Here is a 19,187-nt window from a genome sequence, read left to right as displayed (position 1 = left end):
ATTTTTTTCTAATTAGTTGTACCATACCTTATTGTTACACAACAGATGCCTTGGAGTTCCCTATTTTATAATGTTCCTTTATTATTAATTTAATTATTATACATTATAATTCACTACGTGCATCATTTGTTCAAATAAAAGAAAATAAATGTTTCATATGTAAGAGCTATACTTGGTAAAACACACCTATTTCTCTCTAATTTCTTGTGAGCTAGGAATAAATTAACTTTATCTCAGGTAGAAGTAGACACAGATACAATTTAAAAAGCCACATTAGGTTCATTGATAAAAAAGAAGGAAAAAAATCTTCAGTTTTCCAGGCCTTGTGTTGAAACAGTTCAGGCCAGATAAGCTTTCCAGGTTTGACTGAAGAAACGCTAGCCCACAGCTGATACCAAACTCCAAATGGACACCAGCCAGCCAGAATTCCATAGAAACAATTGTATACTTAAAGGGCAAATTATTCTAGCAGTTGATATCCTATTCAGGACTTAAAATAACCTACAAATTTAAGATACAACAATCCAACATGTTCTAGTACATTAGATCCATCTCTATTTTGAATGAAATAAGGGGATTTTTTTTGCACATCCACATTTCACAACATCCCAAACAGCCTGCCCACAGAGTACGTACTGTCCTCACTTTGCTAGATCAAAAGTGCAACAATAGCTCCTACTTCTTACTGCTCTGTCCTCTGCATTTGCTCTGCTATGCTACTATTGGAAAACCAAAGACATGTTTACCTAGCTTCCTTAAAGAAATATAAGGCTAAAGTACATGAGAATAACCTGCTCCAAATCACAAATTTCTTAAAGTAGTACAGTGCTTAAAAATCACATTTTTATGGCACAATGCTTATTCATAAGCGAAGTATATAAAAATATGTGGCTTGTACCTAAAAGTGCAGTCATCTGGAGGGTTTGACATAAAAGTATGTTTTTATATATATATAAATATATATATGTATGTATGTATGTACGTATGTATGTATCTTACTGCTTTCAGAATGTCCTTGGCAAAACTACACAGTAACCAAAGCAACAGAAACTAGTAGACAGGCTCTTTGTAGGTAAGCTAAGGAAGTTTTCCCAAAGAAATCTCTCAATTATAAATTGCTTATTTTTTAATGGGTGGAGATGGAGAGCTTGGTAAATCAGCTTCAGAACAAATGGCCAGCTGTGCAACAGACTACAGGTATAAGTGAAAACCCCCACCACAAGGCTATACTGAAGTTTCTCAAGCTATGACCTCTAAAAGGCTTCTACTTCTACTCCCAAATTATTCTAAGAGAAGAACACTAAATATACAGTAGATTTGTAACAACTCATTTTCACTAGGAATCGAGTCTAAAATTTTCAAATGATAGAAACTTATCCAGATTCACAGAATCCAGATTCTCAGAATTGATACTATTTGAAGATTCAATTAATTTCAATAAGAACCAAGGATGTTCACACCTTTGAATTTTGAGATTACTTATTTAGGTGCTTGCATATAGATCTGGGAGTTGAATTTCATTCTCTCACATTGAAATATTGATCACAGAAAACAAAAATATTCTCACTGCCAACAAAATATTAGGCGCTATCTTTATACGGTTTAAAAAAAGGCAGCTCACTGAGCCTCTCTACATGTTAGCAAATATTGTTTATTTAAATTACTTAAAGCAATAAATGTTATAGGAAAGAGGCTTTTCACTAATAAGTGAAAAGTAAGCAATATTTGGACAAATATCAAAAAAATGCATAAATAGGAAGATTTTATCATAATTTTTCTGGAAGTCAAAAATGCAATGAAAACTGAGAATTGTTACATCTCAGCTCTGTGTTCCTGGGCAACCCTGGCACAGGATGCAGTCTGTCTGACTCACAAAGGACTCACCCCCCTCCCTCCCCTCCTCTACCTAAACGAAACTGATTAAGATGCAGTGAGAGACGCACCTAAAACTCTCCAGATAAGGGTGATAAGAGTGAAACAACTGCCCTAGGTCTCATTTACATCCGAGATGGAACCAGATGACCATTCATTTACATGAGAGATGGAAAACAGAAAGCCTGAAGCAGAGACTGCAGTGAATTCTGGGACCAGAGAAGCAGGAGAGCGCTGCATGATGGGGAATCTGTGCTTCCAATGTTAATCAACCCATGTTCACACACACCCAGCTCAGCATTTATCAGACCAGTTCTAATCTGGATTTACTAAGGACTTCCCCCCCCCAAGACACACACACACAGCTCTAAGTTTAATAGGCATCTCGGGCCGTACATTCCCCAGTCCCACTATGGGAGGCCTATTTAAACTTGATTGACTAAAACTCGGTTGCCGGGTTAGGGAATGCTGAGGCAAGAGACCGAGTCAGAGGGGGTATGGGCAACATTTGAACAATGGTTAAGGGTTCATCACAGCATCCAGCCTGCTGGAGCCCTAATCCCAGGTGTTGTCATATCTTTCCCGAGACGACTGGTGGAAGTCCTCTCCACAAAAGGTTATGAGCACACCAATAATTGCTTTAAATCTGGAAAAGTCATGCTAAACTGAGGCTTGTGCACAACAAGTAAAAATCCCAAATCCTGATGCTGCAAGCTATCTATTGTTCCTGAAGAAACCATGAGATATCCCATCAGTATATCTGCCATCCATAGGAATCTCAAACTGGCTCCCAAGTATTTGGGTTACTCCCTAATCTTAAGTGTTTCCTGATTATCAATCAGTTTCCTGAGATGGTCCAAACCAGATAACCCCTTGTCAATAGAAAAGACAATGATTTACACTACTGAGGGTGCTTCGAAGCAGCTGAACTGAGGGTATAAAAATCTGTAAGTGTATGTGCTTAAAGAAGAGAAAGAAAGAAAAAGAAGCAGGAGGAAAGAGGGAGAAAAGGAAAGAAGAAGAAAACTCCTGTGCTGACACCATCCCCTTTCATTCTTGGGACGCTGGAAGAACAGATCGTCTCTCTCTTCAAGGATTGTGCTACGGACTGTGCCTGTCAGCTTTGCAGCCTGAGTACAAAAAACTAGGTGGACTAGGTGAGACCCCAGCGTTTTGTCTCTTCTGTCTAGGCATAAACTTCTGAACCTGAACTGTATTAGTTAAGCCTGAGCTAAGTTTCCCCAAATACTTAGTGAAACCAGGGTAGTATTGTCATTGTTTGTGTTTGTTTTTCTTTTGCATGGCTATTACTACTAGTACTATTATACATTTCATATGCTTAGCAATAAATAACTTTTATAGTCAAACTGGTAGTAATTGAGTATATTTTTCCTTCTCTGCTTCTCTTTCCTCCCGTGCTCTGCAGCAACGCTTCTTTTACCTATGCTAAAGATCCCTCTGAAGCCTAAATTATTGTGGGGTCTGCTCATCAAGAGGCCAAAGATTGGGACGTGCTGAGTTTGAAACACATAAGGGGATCAGCTTGTACAGGCTGATTGACCCAGTTTGACTCAGACGTGCCCTTATGAACTGAATGCTGGCCCATGAGGGTGTCAGCTGGACACCCAGCCGGATTCAGAGGGATTCTGTTTACCTGTGTGCTTGTGTCTGACTGCATTTTATTGTTGCTCTTATGAACTGATTCTTGGCATATGAGGGTGTCAGCCTGTCCATGCTGATCAGCCCGGCCAGATCAGGCGTGTCACGTTAATTTGTGTGTGTTTGTGTGTATGACTGATTTGGTGACTGGAGGAACCCAGTCCCATTGAGATTGAGTCCTGCAAGATAGCTCCACTGGGGGTGAGGGCTTGCAGAAGGGAGAAATACAGCTCCGTATAGTAACACAAGCAGCACACTGACAGAATCACCAAGACCCTAGAACTATCCCTAATAAATGAGCACACCCCAAAGTAATGGGCAAATTTGGTAACAGTATCAACATTTTAAAATCTTTTCCAGGTTAGATTCACCAAAGATATAAGGGTTATGTCCCCCCACCATCAATATTTAGTCTGAGAAAATAAGAAAGAGGTTTCTCAACAAGAAAACAATACTAACCTTCATTCCTGGGGACAGGTTCCGGACCCCCTGTTTTATCTGGCATCTCAACAAGACCAGGTTACTGAAACCTGAGGGATATAGAGAAAGAAAAGTATTCTCAGGCACAGTCAGTACATTCCAGGTGAAAGACACCTTTCCTCCCGCAGGTTAGGGTTATAGTTTCAGCTTCAGTCACCTCCACCCCCTCAAAAAAATTGAAGAATGCCACTCATTCCAAGTGTCTTTAACAAGATAGCAGGACTTACGTGTTAAAACAGCAGTAAGGGTTTACTAACCTAGATGGATAGTACAAGGAATCTGATAGATACCTGTGATCATTTTAATAAATAAGACATATCAGCAATTGGTCTGAAAGACTTTTTTTCCTTCAAATTCTACATTTTTAAGTGAATTCTCAGTCAAATACCTGTCTTCCTACTATGCAATGGAGGAACTATTCATATCCACTTAACAAAATATAATAGAATTCTCTAAGTTTTAGAACATATATTATAACATCTACCAATCCTGAGTTTTTAAAACAATGTTTTTATATGAGTTATTTGTAAGACAGTATTTGTTTATTTTAAATACTACTGGATTGTGGTTTGTGATCTCACTCTTCAATAGGACTATACATTTAGAGAGGGACAAGATTTGTTAGATTACCCTTCTCCCTAAATATGGGCAACCCTTCAAAGGCCACTGGCACACATTGATTTAATGACATAATTGGATCCAATCCATGAACCTAATAATCACATCCCTTGCCATGCCACATGTATATGGCTGGAGACATGATTTTGGTATTGGGGATCATTTCCCAATAGTGCCATTACTACTTGCCTTTGGTTCTCCCTGCATTGGCTAGTTGAAAGCTGGGTGCCTATGTGGAACCAACAATTAGCTGATTGTTGACCCAGATGGACAATCCCAGGTCCCATTAGAGACCCAGGGCCTTCCAGGAACTGGGACTGACAATCAGCTGATTGTCAGCCTCAACCCCACAGCATCCCAGGTCCAGTTCACTCAGGTCTGTCAGACCAGACAAAACACCACTCCAGACAGCACAGGCCGAGCTGCTTGGCATTGGCTGAGGGAAGGCTTTGGCTGTCAAACTTTAAATACCATACTAGGGAGCTCTGGCTGAGCAGCGCCCCTCTCCCCCCAACCATATGTTGTCCAGATTTTCCCTTCTGTTTACAGCATGCAAAGCCCAGCTGATTTCTTTGCCATGTCTATCATGTATGCAGCATGGACAGCCCTGAACCCTTGCACAGCACCACCCTGCCCCCAGGAGCTGGGGGATGAAGTGGAAGCTGGACGAGGGAGGGGAAGCCTGGGGAACCAACCCAGCCACCACAGCAGCAAAAGCATTGAAGGGATTGGCAGCTAGGCACCAACCCACGGACTAGCCCTGCATCAATTGGTCCTCCTTCTCTTTTGTATGAGTCCATGGCTAAATTAAATCTGAAACATTTTTCAAGTCCCGCTTTTAAGCATTTGAATGATTCAAGATCATCTAGCCTGACCCCCTGCCATAGGCAGGAATGAATGCTGGGTTCACAAGACCCCAGACAGGTGATCATCCAACCTCCTCTTGAATTTGCCCAAGGTAGGGGCGAAGACCACTTCCCTGGGAAGTTGGTTACAGATTTCCTTATCACTAATTTGAGCAACATTAGTATTTCACCTGGGAGACAAAGGTATAAATCTGTTTGGGACAGGACGTGTGTCTTTGATCATGATTTGTGAAGCACAATGCAATATATACCACCATACATGTTTGTAATAAACTAGGCAGCCTAATTTTTTTGGCACTAAATGAAAGGGAAAAAAGTCATCCAGAATCACTCAATTTTTCTATCCCTAATAGCTTCCTTGCATAAGGCGAGTTGCTTTATTTGTATGGATAATCTCTAGAAAGCAGAGGAAGGGCTACAAGGGCACTGAATACAACGTTCTGGGAGACTTCCATACCTTCCCAAACTCAGTTTATTGCACAGCTAAGAGAGGGGGTTAAGATTTATTTTTTTTACTGTTATGGCTTTCTCTGATTCATAGGATTTGTCTAAATCCCTATTACCAGATCTACCAAACAAGAATGCAGCACAGATCTCCAACAAAGGTCTGTGTATATATAAAATGTAAACAATGCAATATATTTGTGATTTCTTAGAAATTTTAATTGGATATATACCAGGCATACCATCCCTGTGCTGAAATTTCACAATTTTAAATATATATTCAAAACTTAGGAGCACTGGGCATGATTTTAAGATATCTCTGGGTGAAATCCAAAGTCATACTATAGGAAATAAAGTACTGCTCACTTATCTCCATTACTTAAGACTATATAACATAATTTAGTTCACAGCAGCTCAGGCTCAAATCTTTCAATCTTTGTTCAATTAAAAAACCCCAGTCACTTCAAATCTTGCCTGATTTTTTTTCTTAGCTAAATGTCACCTACATAGTGACTACTATACATCTTGAAACTGCTGATGATTTTCCACCTCCTGTCACTAAGATGATTTCAATTATTATAAGCATTTATTCAAAAAGATCACTGTCCATGTGACTGTAGGGATAGAAGCTGCACACTTTTCCACACAATTTAAACAAACAAGGCCCTGATAGCTTAAAGTTTCCTAGAAATCCTTTAAGTATTAAAATCTATAATAAAACAGAAACACGGATTGTAGCCACTCTCTAGCAGGGATTAAAAATGAATCTGCATCTGTTTTTTAAACAGATTACTCCAAATTAATTACCTGTGCTTATCACTGTTAAACAGTTGGTTAGAATAAATACACAGACACTAATTCCAAAGGCTTGGCAAGCTAACTACCATCAATTTGAATTCAATGAAGTGATACATATGGTTTCTGAATACTGAGCCAATGCATAAATTACTTACTACTCAGTAATTTACCAGTAAAGCCAATAGGTACTAGTAAACAATGGGATATATTGGAATAAAATAATCACATGAATTAATATAGTATTTCATTTTTTAATTTATTTTAGAATGCCAGAAAATTACTTCTGTAAATTCAAAGCATTTAAATAAAAAGTTTTAAATTAAAAATGCAAAGTACAACAACATTAACACTTCAAAACATGGTTATTTTATCAACATCCTTTCTGTCTGAACATCCCAGAATTAGGATAAACATTTAAGTGTTATTAACCAGGAAAACACACTGAGGGTAATCCAGTGATCCCATAAGATTAAAATTGCTAATCTCTTTCACAAATAACTAGGATATTTTTAAAAGGGAGTTTTGTACTGGAGTTAAATAGCAAGAAGAGAACATTCACATAAGAATTTATTTTCTTGACAGAAATATTCTATTTTTATTTTGCATGTAAATTTCCCTGCTCATTAAAGACAAGCATTCCTTTCTATTAGCGCTTATAAAGAAGTCATAACCTGGCTTTTGTGACATCACAATCTGAGAACATTACATGTAGAATGAGACATCTGCCAACATTCACCTCTCAAGAGTCTATGCACATGTGCCTCTTCTTCAGGCATGACAGTGTTTGCTGAAAAATAACAAACAGTACTCAAGCTGGTAGTTCTATGCATGGGCTTTTTAATAATGCACTCATAAATTGAATTCAGGGTCATTCAATTACTCCACAAAAAATATAATGTTTACTGAACTAATTGAGAGACTTTCAACAGCTTTAACTGCTGCCAGAAACAATTTTGAAAATCCAGACAAACACTACTATTCCACTAAAGGTTTTTCACAAATATCCCAATTTGACAGCTTTGCATTAAACTGCTGTATCATAATGGATGCTACTTTCTATAATATTAAAATAAAATATGTGTTTAAGCAAATGCAAAATAACAGGGGCCAATCATATTCTCTAGAAAATCTTTAAAACATGGTTTTAAACTTCTTGTTTGGAGGAGGGGAAAGGGAGAAGTAGGGCATGTGCTCCAAGCACCACATAAGGCAGGGGCAGGCAATTATTTTGGGTGGAGGGCCGCTTACTGAGTTTTAGCAAGCCATCGAGGGCCACATGACAGGCAGCCAAGGGCAGATAAATATTAATTTTCTAAATTTTTTAAGGGCCCTGCAGGCCAGATAGAATGGCCTGGTAGGCCGCATTTGGCCCACGGGCCGCATTTTGCCCACCCCTGACTAAGGGGAGGGGCACCAGAAGGTTCAGGATGGACACCTCATCTTCCCATCCACCTGTACTTCCTAGCTACAGGAAGCACCAGCACAGGCAGTGCATATCACAGAGCACAAACTGCTCTGGGAAATTTGCAGAGTAGCAGTAGAGTTTGCTGCTGCAGGGGGAAGGTTTGATCCCATGCCAAAATCATCTTTTTTTTTTTTTTTTAAAGTCCCTTGGGCATAGCTAAAGTCCCTTCAGCAACAAAAATAATGTGACAGCTTGTCCTGAGCAACAGCTAACTCCACTGTAAAGAACTGCAATTCCCAGAAGGCCTTATACACCGTCTCACACAGTACCTGCGCTGCTGGTTGCTATTACTCCTATATGCTGTCTCTTGAAGAAACCAGAAGGTACAAGCCAAAGGGTGGGTGGAAAGGGTGAAAAACAACTTCCCTGGGTGCACTCTTTGCATGTTACATCTCTGCACCTGATTGTGGGACAGTGTCGGCAGTGTCACCTTGCTGCTGGATGACACCAAAGTCATAGTTCCACAGGCCAGATCTAAGGGTTCCACGTACCAGATCTGACCCTGGCACTGTAAGTTGCTGACCTATGATCTACAGCAGTGGTGCTCAACCTTTTGGCCTCATGGGTCAGATGAATGGCACAGAATCCATCTGCAGGTCAGACAAGGTTCTGGGGCCTGGCACTGCCCCATCCTATGCCCTGCACGCTGGGATGGAGTCCAGGGGGATTAAGCACCACCCTCACGTGTTGGGACTGGGTCTGGTGGAGCTGGCACTGCCCCCGCCCAGCCCTACACATTGGGATCTTGTCATGTAGCTAAAGCTATTAACAGATAGCAGGAAAGAAGCTTAATAGAGTAGCGTACAAAAATGATCAACAAACAGTCTGATCTTCTAGATAAATTAATATTATTTTCAAATTATATTAATTTCATGTGCTTTTTTTCAGTGAACTTGGTACTGCCAAGTCTCATGGCTGTTTTGCAAGTCATATTCTATTTGAGTCAAAACCCAGCTCTTGGAAACAGGTGGCTATAGCAAAATCTTAGCTTTTATTAAAAAAAAAAAATGGAAGTTCTTAGCTCTCAGATTTGCACAGTGAAGCTTGACAATTGTGGGTACAGGCTGAAGACTCTAAAACCAGGAAGTAAATCAAAACACCTTCCCTGTACCACCATCCCAATGCCATGAGTTTTAAGGCAGCTTCATGATTTTTTGATGTTGAGGCCCGCTTATGACTTCTTAATGTTTCTCAGTATGGCCTGCTGCAAACAGCTTCAACATAAACATTACTCATTAAATTAAGAAAGTAGTTGCAAGTTCAGTTACAATAGGAACCTCATGAAAACTTCCAGGACACCTCTGAATGTCTTTTATTTGAGCATTAGTTGACACTATATTATTATGCCAACTTAAAACTTCCTGGGTCCAGGACTGAGTATAAAAGCTGCAGTATTTGTAATTCTAAGTACTTTATATGTATTTAGGCACTCTTCACAGGAACATTCCAATTAGAAAGACTTCTATGCAATATGTATTTAACTATAAGTTTATGAATAAACACAGTGATACTGTTTATATTTCTCAAATAAAGTAAGCGAGACTAGCAGAAACCAAAAGCATGCATTCTTACATACCAGAATCAGCCAGGACCACCCAAAAGGGCTCAGTGGTAGGTCTTAGACCAAAATTTCTTTAACATTGTCAGGATCATTTGATTTTCCCCTCAAAACTCAGAAGTGCTGCAAACACAGGGGTTTTCAACCTTTTTTAAGCAGAGGTTGTCTGTAGCACCTGCGAAGCCCACAGAGGGGAGCTGCTGCCCTCCCCTCTCCCCCAACCCTGCTCATACTGCCCGCCTGCCTGTACCCCCTAGTACTTTCCAAGTACCTCTGGGGGTATGTGTACCCCCAGTAGACAACCCCTGCTGGCAGAGCGGGGGTGGGGTGAGGGGGGTGGTAGCCAAACATGGAGTGAGGGGGCAGGCAGTCGTGGCACAGGGTGGCCGCCACATGCAAGCCACCTCCCCCATCCAGCCGGCTAGGCAGCACCTGCGAAGCCCACAGAGAGGAGCTGCTGCCCTCGCCCCTCCCCCAACCCTGCTCATATTGCCTGCCTGCCCGTACCCCCTAGTACTTTCCATGTACCCCCATGAGTATGTGTATCCCCAGTTGACAACCCCCGCTCTAACAAATAGAGCAAAAATGAGAAATTGTTAAACTTCCATTTGTTACAACATGCAAAAACAGGAGCACATCAGCAACTAAAAGATCTTTTTTGTTTATAACTTAAAAAACCCCCACATAACTCAAATGCCATTCATTCGTGCAACATAGGCAACAGTATAGTAAGCAAACTGTCCTAAAGTATAGTTGGCTTTGTAATCTCTTAAATGACTCATACTTTATTAAAAATAAACATTACTGAACATATTTTTAATTGTTCTAAATAGCTATGAATTGAAATTTTAGCTCTCTTTTTTAAAGATGCTTCAGGTCAGTCATTCTCTCTCAGTGACTATAAATGTTTTTATTAGTTCCCATTTTTATTCTCTAGATAGAAACAAAATTGAATAGTGGTACTCCAGAAAGAGCCAGGAGTTTAAAGTAAAAAAAAAAAAAAAAATCTTAATGTTTGGATTGTCATTTGAACTAAGCAAATATTTTGAGTCTGCAAAACAGGTCTGAAAAATAATACATCAGGAGCACTTCATGAGATTTCTGGCTCTTCCTGCTTCTGTTCAGTTCAGTAATAATGCACAGATTCCAAGAAACCTTCTTTTCTCCCCAAGGTCTTTAGATCAAAATGATGGTAGGTACAGAATTATGTAAAAATCAAAAGAGATTATATACTTCAAATACTGAGATTGTATTTTTTGTTTTACCCTAATTGGGTTTAGCCCTCCCCTCCCTGCTCCATTTATTTAAATAATACCCAGCTCCCACACTGGATATCATCCAGTGTGAAAAACCTCACAAAACGGTACAATTTGAGTTTCTTCACCACCCGAAACTGGAATCAGTAACTGGGTACTAGCAATTTGCCCTCTAGGTTAGATATAGAAGTTACACATAATCCATGTTAAACCAGCAGAAAGCACTCTAAAGGCAAACTGAACAGAAGTTTAGGGCTCTTAGAGCACTTAAAAATGGTGGATCGTGCTCTAAGTTAACCCTCGATGGATGATTACTAACCTAAGGTGCTTTCTGTTAGAGCGCTTTATCCGACAGCTGTACCAGATCCCATTTCCTCTGCCTGAGCACGGGGCTGTCCCCACCACTTCAGCTGTCATGAACCCTATGTTATTCTTTAGAAAACTTAATTAGGATACATTCTTCAGATGGAAATGACTAACAAAAATAAAAGCTTGTTCAGATGTTCTGTTAGCGTTTTTTCCTATAGGAAAATATTGTTTTGTCAAAAACAAAATTTCTCATGGGATCATACTGACATGGATGAAATTTCATTTTAAGGAAAAAACAAGACAGATGGAGAACACACATGCATAAGACTCAAATTCTGCATTTTAACATTTTCAGAATGGAACATTGTGATTTCTCATTTTGAAATCCATTATAATATTAAGAATACCAAAATAAAATTGGTAAGTTTAACCCAAAACAATGTTTTTCAGGAATTGCATTTTCACAGATGATTTTGAAATTCTTTGTTTGCTCAAAACAAAACAAAATTCAAAACTTCATAAAGTAGGAAAGGCCAATTATTTCCATCCCCATAAAGCTTTATTAAAATGCTGCATTCAAGGAATCAAACAAATGGTGATGTCACTACTGAAGACAACATTACTTGTAGCTGTCACTATGCAAAAATGGCACCCTCTTATGCTTTGGGGCAGGTGGGGAGTGGGAGGGAGCATCATCAGCCATCCCTGTTCCCAACTCTATCCTTTGACCTCTTCCTCCATATTGAACTATTAACATCTCCTGTATACCATGTCTCCTGAACAGATTGAATTCAACAACAGACTCTTTCCTCAAAAGCTTCTCAGCGAATACTGCTTTACTGGAAATTCTGCTAACACTGTCACATCATGTCAAGTTAGTGCTGTCCCCAAAAATACTATCACGTATGAATAGCAGTTTCATAGTTTAGCTGTGATAGAACATGGCTAATATTAACAGCAAAATAAAAAAGATGATTATTTTAAGACTGGCTGCCCTGTCAATTTAAGGCATACCAGCAACCCCCTCCACACCCTCGTTGGAATCCTGAAGCCTTGTACTATTTTATCTCTGAGTTAAATAGCATCAGAGCCTCAAAAGAAGACCTAGTCACAGATCAGCATACTGAGGTGAACTTGGGTTCATGAAAACTTGTGCTCCCTTTCTCTCTATTATAGATAGATACCTATATCGAGATATATATCTATATCTAGATAGATATCTTATTTAGTTATTCTATATATATATATATATATATATATATATATATATATATATATATATACACATACACACACACACAAGTTGTATACAAGTTATTCTAACTATAAGTTCTATATATATATCTTATTTAGTTAGTCTATAAAGGTTTCAAATCTACTCTGCCTTCTGACTGACTTCAGACTAACATGGGTAACTACCTCTATCAGAACATGTGTCATTTCTGTCTTAGGCTACTCTAATTCTCTCTAGTTGAAGCTAAAAACCAACACAAATGAATATGTACAGAATGTGGCTGCCTGTCTTCTTCCTGATTCTGTTTCTATGAGTATATCATCATTCTGCCCCAGTTCCTCTGTTTACTTCCATTCCATTTCTTGTGCCAGTTGAAGGCCTTGGTTACATTCTTCAAACGAATTAGTGGATCAGGTTGCAATTACATTACTGATTGCACTTCAGTCTGTGAACTAGGACTGTATTTTCCTTCCTGAGGCAATGCAAATCATGAAGTCCAAGATAAAATATATGACAAAGACATTCTCCAGTAAGGGGTGCAGAATGAGCTGGCTTGAGGAGATTAGACTAATCTGGTGTTTGACCAACTTTCAATCATGTTGCAAGACCTTCTTCCACTTAACTGCTTGAAATATTTCAAAAGGAGCAGTGACAAAATAAAACGAAGAGGAAAAGGAAACCTACCCCAAACAGAGCTTTCTTTAAGCAGAATGGAAAAAAACAGAGACAGAGAGAAAAATGAAAATTCACATGCCAAACTAGGAACTCCATTACATGAATCTATTGATACTTGGCATGGGTATCAGTACAAAACCCTAGTAACAAATAAACAGATACGAGTTCCGAATATAAATAGATGTTTCTCTCTACATTGCTAAGGTAGTAAAATGGACAAATCATTGCAAAAGTACTTTCACAATTTATAAACTCAACAGCAGCCCAGGAGCAATCCATAGTCTATGTAATTCTTGTGAATGTTACATACATTTTTTTAAATATGATTTACAGAAAAAAGGAAATTTTGGCACACAAGGGCAAACTCCTAACAAATATTTTTGGTACTAGTCCCCTTAATTTTATTAGTGCTGGTGGGAGTTAAGTTAGTTAAACATCAAACTAACATGTAATGTCCCAATGCTCTGCAGCAATCAGTGGAATACAACATAACCAAATCTCATATGATTATAACCAGTTTGTGACAGCTCTTTTTTATTTAGTTTTCAAGTTGCTGTATCTGGGACACCTGTTCTAAAAGGATCCTGCAGGTGGCACCGGCTCCTTCTTTAGGATGCAACATTGTACTCCTTTGTAACATGGGTGGTACCACTTAGTAACACCAAGCTATTCTCGCTGATCAGCCCAAAACAAGTCGTACTATTCTATCTTGCTTTTGGCTTTTTGAAGTGTGTTCTGATTACCTTTAGAGTCATAAAAATAAACCCTAGCTGTTTAAATGTACTTAAATAAATGATTCTGGTATTGTTGTTATAGCTAGATCAAAGTAACAACACAAGCCTATGTGCTTTTTTAAAATTCACCCACTCACCCATTACATGTGTATATTCTCTCTCTCTCTTTCTCTCTCTCACACCCCTCTTGATCAGGAAAAATGGAAACCTGAAAATTACCCCAAGTCATTACATACTATTTATACACTTTTCCTGACTCAAAGCTTGGGAAAACAGAAGGGCTTTGTAATCAGACTTGAAGTTCAACACAGCTGGAATATATCAGAACAGGGACAAGGTAGCATAAAATCTTCCTGGACTATATCTTGGGGCAGTAACACAGAAGGGAAAAGGAAGCCTGCCAAGGAGGCTAGTACCAGGCTGTTTAGGGATCTAGAGGTAAAAAGTCAATACTAACTCCACCAGGAAAGCAAAAATCAGCCAATGTGGATCACAAAGCACTGTTGCTACTTGATGTTGCTTGCAACTAGACTGCTTAGCATACAAATAACATTCTACATTAGGGCTATCATATGTCCAGGTTTCCTGGACATGTCCTCTTTTTGGGTCCTCCCATTGCCATCCGGGCAGTTTTTAAAAATACCAACAAATGCCCGGATTTTGCTCTGCCTCTGCTTTCTCGGTATTTCCTGGCTTGCCCTAAAAAGGAGCTGCTTGGGGCTTGCAAGGGGAAGGCTGGGGAGCAGGGCAATTGGAGGTAGGGACACAAAATTTGAATCAAGTCTATTCAAAAGTCTCCGACAAGAATTAACACACAATGGTTTGACATTTTCAAAAGTTATTAATATTTTTGGACCAAAGAAGTTTTGTAAAGCATTTCAATCTATTTTCAGCTAAATAGATTGCCACTGTTTAAAAATGTGCATAACACACTGCCTATTAATTCAGAAAGTGGAAAGCTATTTACCTGCAATAGCTACAATGCAGGAAAGAACAAGTGATTTAGAATAAATTTTCTACTTATGCTGTAAAGAACAGTGACTGTGTGGGTATGCATGCACACAATTGACTGGAATCGAACCTGTGACTTTCAGCACAAAAGCACAGTATTTGTTCAGTTCTACAATATTGTAAGTCACTTGTAACTGGATCTGGTCACTAGAGGGAGTCGTGATCAAACATACACATCAAGTCAGACTAGTATTAGTTCTCCCACCACCCTTGCACAGAAAGCCACATACCCACCTATACCCGTCAAACAGATTCTTGACTCGAGCTTAAATAGGCAATGTTAGTATCTTTAAAGACCTCCAATATCTCCTCTTTTTGACAAAAGATGCACTGCCCATATAAGATGGACAGAAAAATAGAAGGAGAAGAATTAGAGATATATTTGATCTCCATTGCAAAGCAATGTAACATTAAAGTAAGTGTAGTGTATATAACTCCATTTTAACTAACAATATCTCACTAGTATAGTTCAGCGCCACGACTGGAACAATACTGCTAGTTTATAACAAAAGTCTTGCAATATGTAAGCCTTTCAGAAAGAATGAATACATTAACTGGGCACTCACATAAGGAAAGAAAACCTAGAGCCATAAAACTACTTTTCAAAACTTAGAATTTTGTTACTACAGTGTCAGTGCCTGCATCCCAGCTGCGAGTTTGGGTCAGACTAGTCAGATGCAGACTAAGAAGATAGAAGAATAAGCAAGGGCAGAAGAAGGATCCTGTACAAATGTTCTTCATGATAAGCTGCTTGGAAGAATGCCATGACCCCAATATTTACTTATAAAGCATTAAAAGCCTGCCAATTACTTGTTTCGCTTTGTTTTTCTCTTACCAAAGCTGTGTGGGTGCATTTAACAAACCAAGCTTCTCCTCCTTGAGCCTTTGCTTAAGCTATCAAACACATTGTATTGAAAGTGACTGCAGTATTAGAGACTCAGCTGCATGACCTCACCAGAGTATCATATAGCAGGAAAAAAAGCCACAGAGGCCACAAGGAAGCAAAGCCTTTGTTCAAACACAAAGAACTTTGCTAAGTAGCGACAAAGAGTAATTCAGAACATTCAGACATTAAATGGAACTGAGTCCACTAGGTAGGTGTTTGGATGCTGGATTGGCAATGACACAAAATCCTAAAAGGAGAATATAATTTAAATACTTCTCATTCTAAGATAATATATTTAGGGTTACCATATTTCCAGTTTCAAAAAAAGAGGACACCTGTGGGGGTAAGGAGGCAGGGGGTATATGACTGGGGGAGGGGGGCAGTGATATGCCTGTGCCCTGCCCCTGCCCCTCACTCCCAAGCCACAGTACCCCACCCCCAGACCATGCTGGTGCCCCTCACTCCCAACCCACAGTCTCCCACCCCTGCTGATACCTGCCATTCCTGACCCACAGACCTTGTCCCTCCCAGCCCTGTGGCCCATACCGCTCCCTGCTGCCTCCCAAAAACCTCCCCACCCCATTCCCACACTAGAGGGGCAGGTACCTCCCCGCCTCCCCACCATGCTGCAGCTCCAGCGTCCGCAGTCACACACACACACACGGACTTATCTGCCTGCAGCTGCCAGGGCCCGAATGCAGACACACATGATGGCTCTGCCTCCCCTTCCCTCAGGCCAGCAAACAGCTCCTTGCTGGGGCAAGCCAGAAAGTACCAGGAAGAGGTAGAGCAAAATCCCAGACATTTGCTGATATTTTTTAAAAACTCCCTGGATGGAGATGGGGGGACCCAAAAAGAGGACATGTCTGGAAAAACCCAGATGTATGGTAACCCTAATATATTTGCTTTGCATGCGTGCATTCCATTTGCTTACACTGAAGGTGGTGCTTCTATGTCGTATTTCCATTTCTGTATCAGCTGGTTCCTAGACCAGTAATTCCCAGCAAAGGTGCCATGAGAACCTTTTAAGGGTGCCACCAAAAATTAGTACCGTTATGTGCGCAGACACCTATACAAGATAAATCCAGAGATTTAAAACAGGAACCCATGGTGTTACAAACATTCTGTGCTCTTTCTGAGTTCTTTGCAACAGAATTGCTCTATTATTTTTCCACAGACAAGAAACAAGTAAAAGGTAAGAGAGCTGGCATTTTCTGAGGGGTGCTTTGAGTCTAAAAAGGTTGGAAACCACCAACTTAGCCTGTCCACAGTAGCATATTAAGATCAATACACACTGATCTGGTGTAAAGAAAGAGAGGTTTTTGTGAGTTTAGTCGCATCTTGTGGCATGTCTGATTTTTCTTGAAGCTCCTGGAGTCATGGGATTAGGTAAGAATCACAAGAGCTCTCTCCTTTTTAAAGTAATGTTTATAGCCGTTGTAACTGAAGAGAAACAAAAGTCACATTTCAAGCTTAACACAAAGGTTCAAACTCCAGAAGACAAATACAAATTCAAGACCGATGGTATATTTCATGGATTTTTCACTTTTTGGATGCTTGGGAGTGGCATCACTGAAATAGGAAAGAAAGAAACCCCTTTTATAGCACTAGTGGACTTCCTAAATCAAATATATTGCGTTTTAACTCACACCTTGCTTTAAAGTCATCAGCACCTACAATGTCCATTTCTACCATCTGATGAAGTACACTGTTGCCTATGAAAGCTCATGACACTCTGAACCAGGCAGGTTCAGTCACACTAACTTTCTGCTTTAGAGAGATGTAGTAAGGATGCCTTTCAGAGACCTTCACTTATGCTTAAGCAGTCCAGGGATCATCTTAGAATGACAAGAACAGAACCATTCTGTCTGCTGTATGCACTGTATTTACCAAGGTAAGTCCTTATGAATTCAAATCCTCCCATAAAAGAAACAGCTATACAATGAATTAGTTTCTTAATGTGCTCATTTGAACAGTATTTCCAAAATATGTAATGCTGCCTGACTAACCTTGTTTCCAGGTCACAAACTCCTTGGATGTGGGCGTTGAGGTGGCTGTCATCTACCTGGACTTCAAGATGGCCTTTGACACTGTTTCTCACCCCATTCTCATAAAAAAGCTAGGCGACTGCGGCATTGATGCCTACACAGTCAGATGGGTGGCAAATTGGCTCGGTGGTCGCACCCAGAGAGTGGTGGTGGATGGGTCGTTTTTGACCTGGAGGGATGCGGGCAGTGGAGTTCCCCAGGGCTCAGTCCTCAGGCCTGTGCTATTCAACACCTTTACAGGGACTTGGAGGTGGGTGTGGAAAGCACGCTATCCAAATTCGCTGATGACACAAAGATGTGGGGAGAAGTGGGCTCACTGGAGGGGAGGGACAGAATCTAACTAGATCTAGACAGGTTACAGAGGTGGGTGGATGAGAATAGGATGGAGTTCAATGCAGACAAATGCAGGGTGCTGCATCTAGGGAGAAAGAACCTGCAACACACCTATAGGCTGGGGAACACCCTTCTCAACAACACAGCAGCTGAAAGGGATCTTGGAGTCATTGTTGACTCCAGGATGGACAGGAGCCACCAATGCGAGAAAGCGGTCAGTAAGGCTAACCGCACCTTGTTGTGTATCTACAGATGCATCACAACCAGGTCCAGGGAGGTGATCCTTCCCCTCTATGCAGCGCTGGTCAGACCGCAGTTGGAGTACTGCGTCCAGTTCTGGGCACCACACTTCAAGAGGGATGTGGCCAGCATTGAGAGGGTCCAGAGGAGGGCCACTCCCATGGTCAGGGGGCAGCAGGCCAGGCCCTACAAAGAGAGACTAAAGGGCCTGAATCTATTCAGCCTCCACAAGAGAAGACTGAAAGAGGATCTGGTGACGATCTATAAACTCACCAACGGGGGGACCAGCAGAAAATAGTTGAGGCTCTGTTTCCACAAGCACCACCTGGGATAACAAGGAATAATGGCCACAAATTGAGCAGGTTCAGGCTTGATATCAGAAGGCATTACTTTACGGTTAGGGCTGCCAGGCTCTGGAATGGACTCCCAAGGGAGGTGGTGATCTCTCCTACTTTGGGGGTCTTCAAGAGGAGGCTGGATAGATATCTGGCTGGGGTATTATGATCCCAGCACTCGTTCCTGCCCAGGGCAGGGGGTCAGACTTGATGATCTGTTCAGGTCCCTTCTGACCCTAAAAACTATGAAACTATGTGTGCACACACACACATGCACGTACACACGCGCACCTCTCACTTTAAAGGAAAAACCTCAAATTTTCTGCTCTGTTTTCTGACTCAAACCATAACTTTGCTAGTAATAAA

At 40.4% G+C, this 19,187-nt stretch overlaps 1 protein-coding gene across 1 annotated transcript in view; it reads right to left on the bottom strand.

The window, feature by feature from the left end:
* PLEKHG1 (pleckstrin homology and RhoGEF domain containing G1) overlaps positions 1-19,187 on the bottom strand; it is a 203,073-nt gene that overhangs the window by 148,731 nt on the left and 35,155 nt on the right. Inside the window, exon 2 of the mRNA XM_014605490.3 lies at positions 3,991-4,061. Coding sequence (XP_014460976.1) covers positions 3,991-4,036 — 46 coding nt within the window. The 5' untranslated portion in view covers positions 4,037-4,061. The remainder of the gene's footprint in view (positions 1-3,990; positions 4,062-19,187) is intronic.

The sequence above is a fragment of the Alligator mississippiensis genome, chromosome 1 (genome assembly GCF_030867095.1).
Source record: "Alligator mississippiensis isolate rAllMis1 chromosome 1, rAllMis1, whole genome shotgun sequence".
NCBI classification, from domain to species: Eukaryota; Metazoa; Chordata; order Crocodylia; family Alligatoridae; genus Alligator; species Alligator mississippiensis.
The sequence above is the reverse complement of the archived record's forward strand: the minus strand, read 5'-3'. Positions and strand labels throughout refer to the sequence as shown.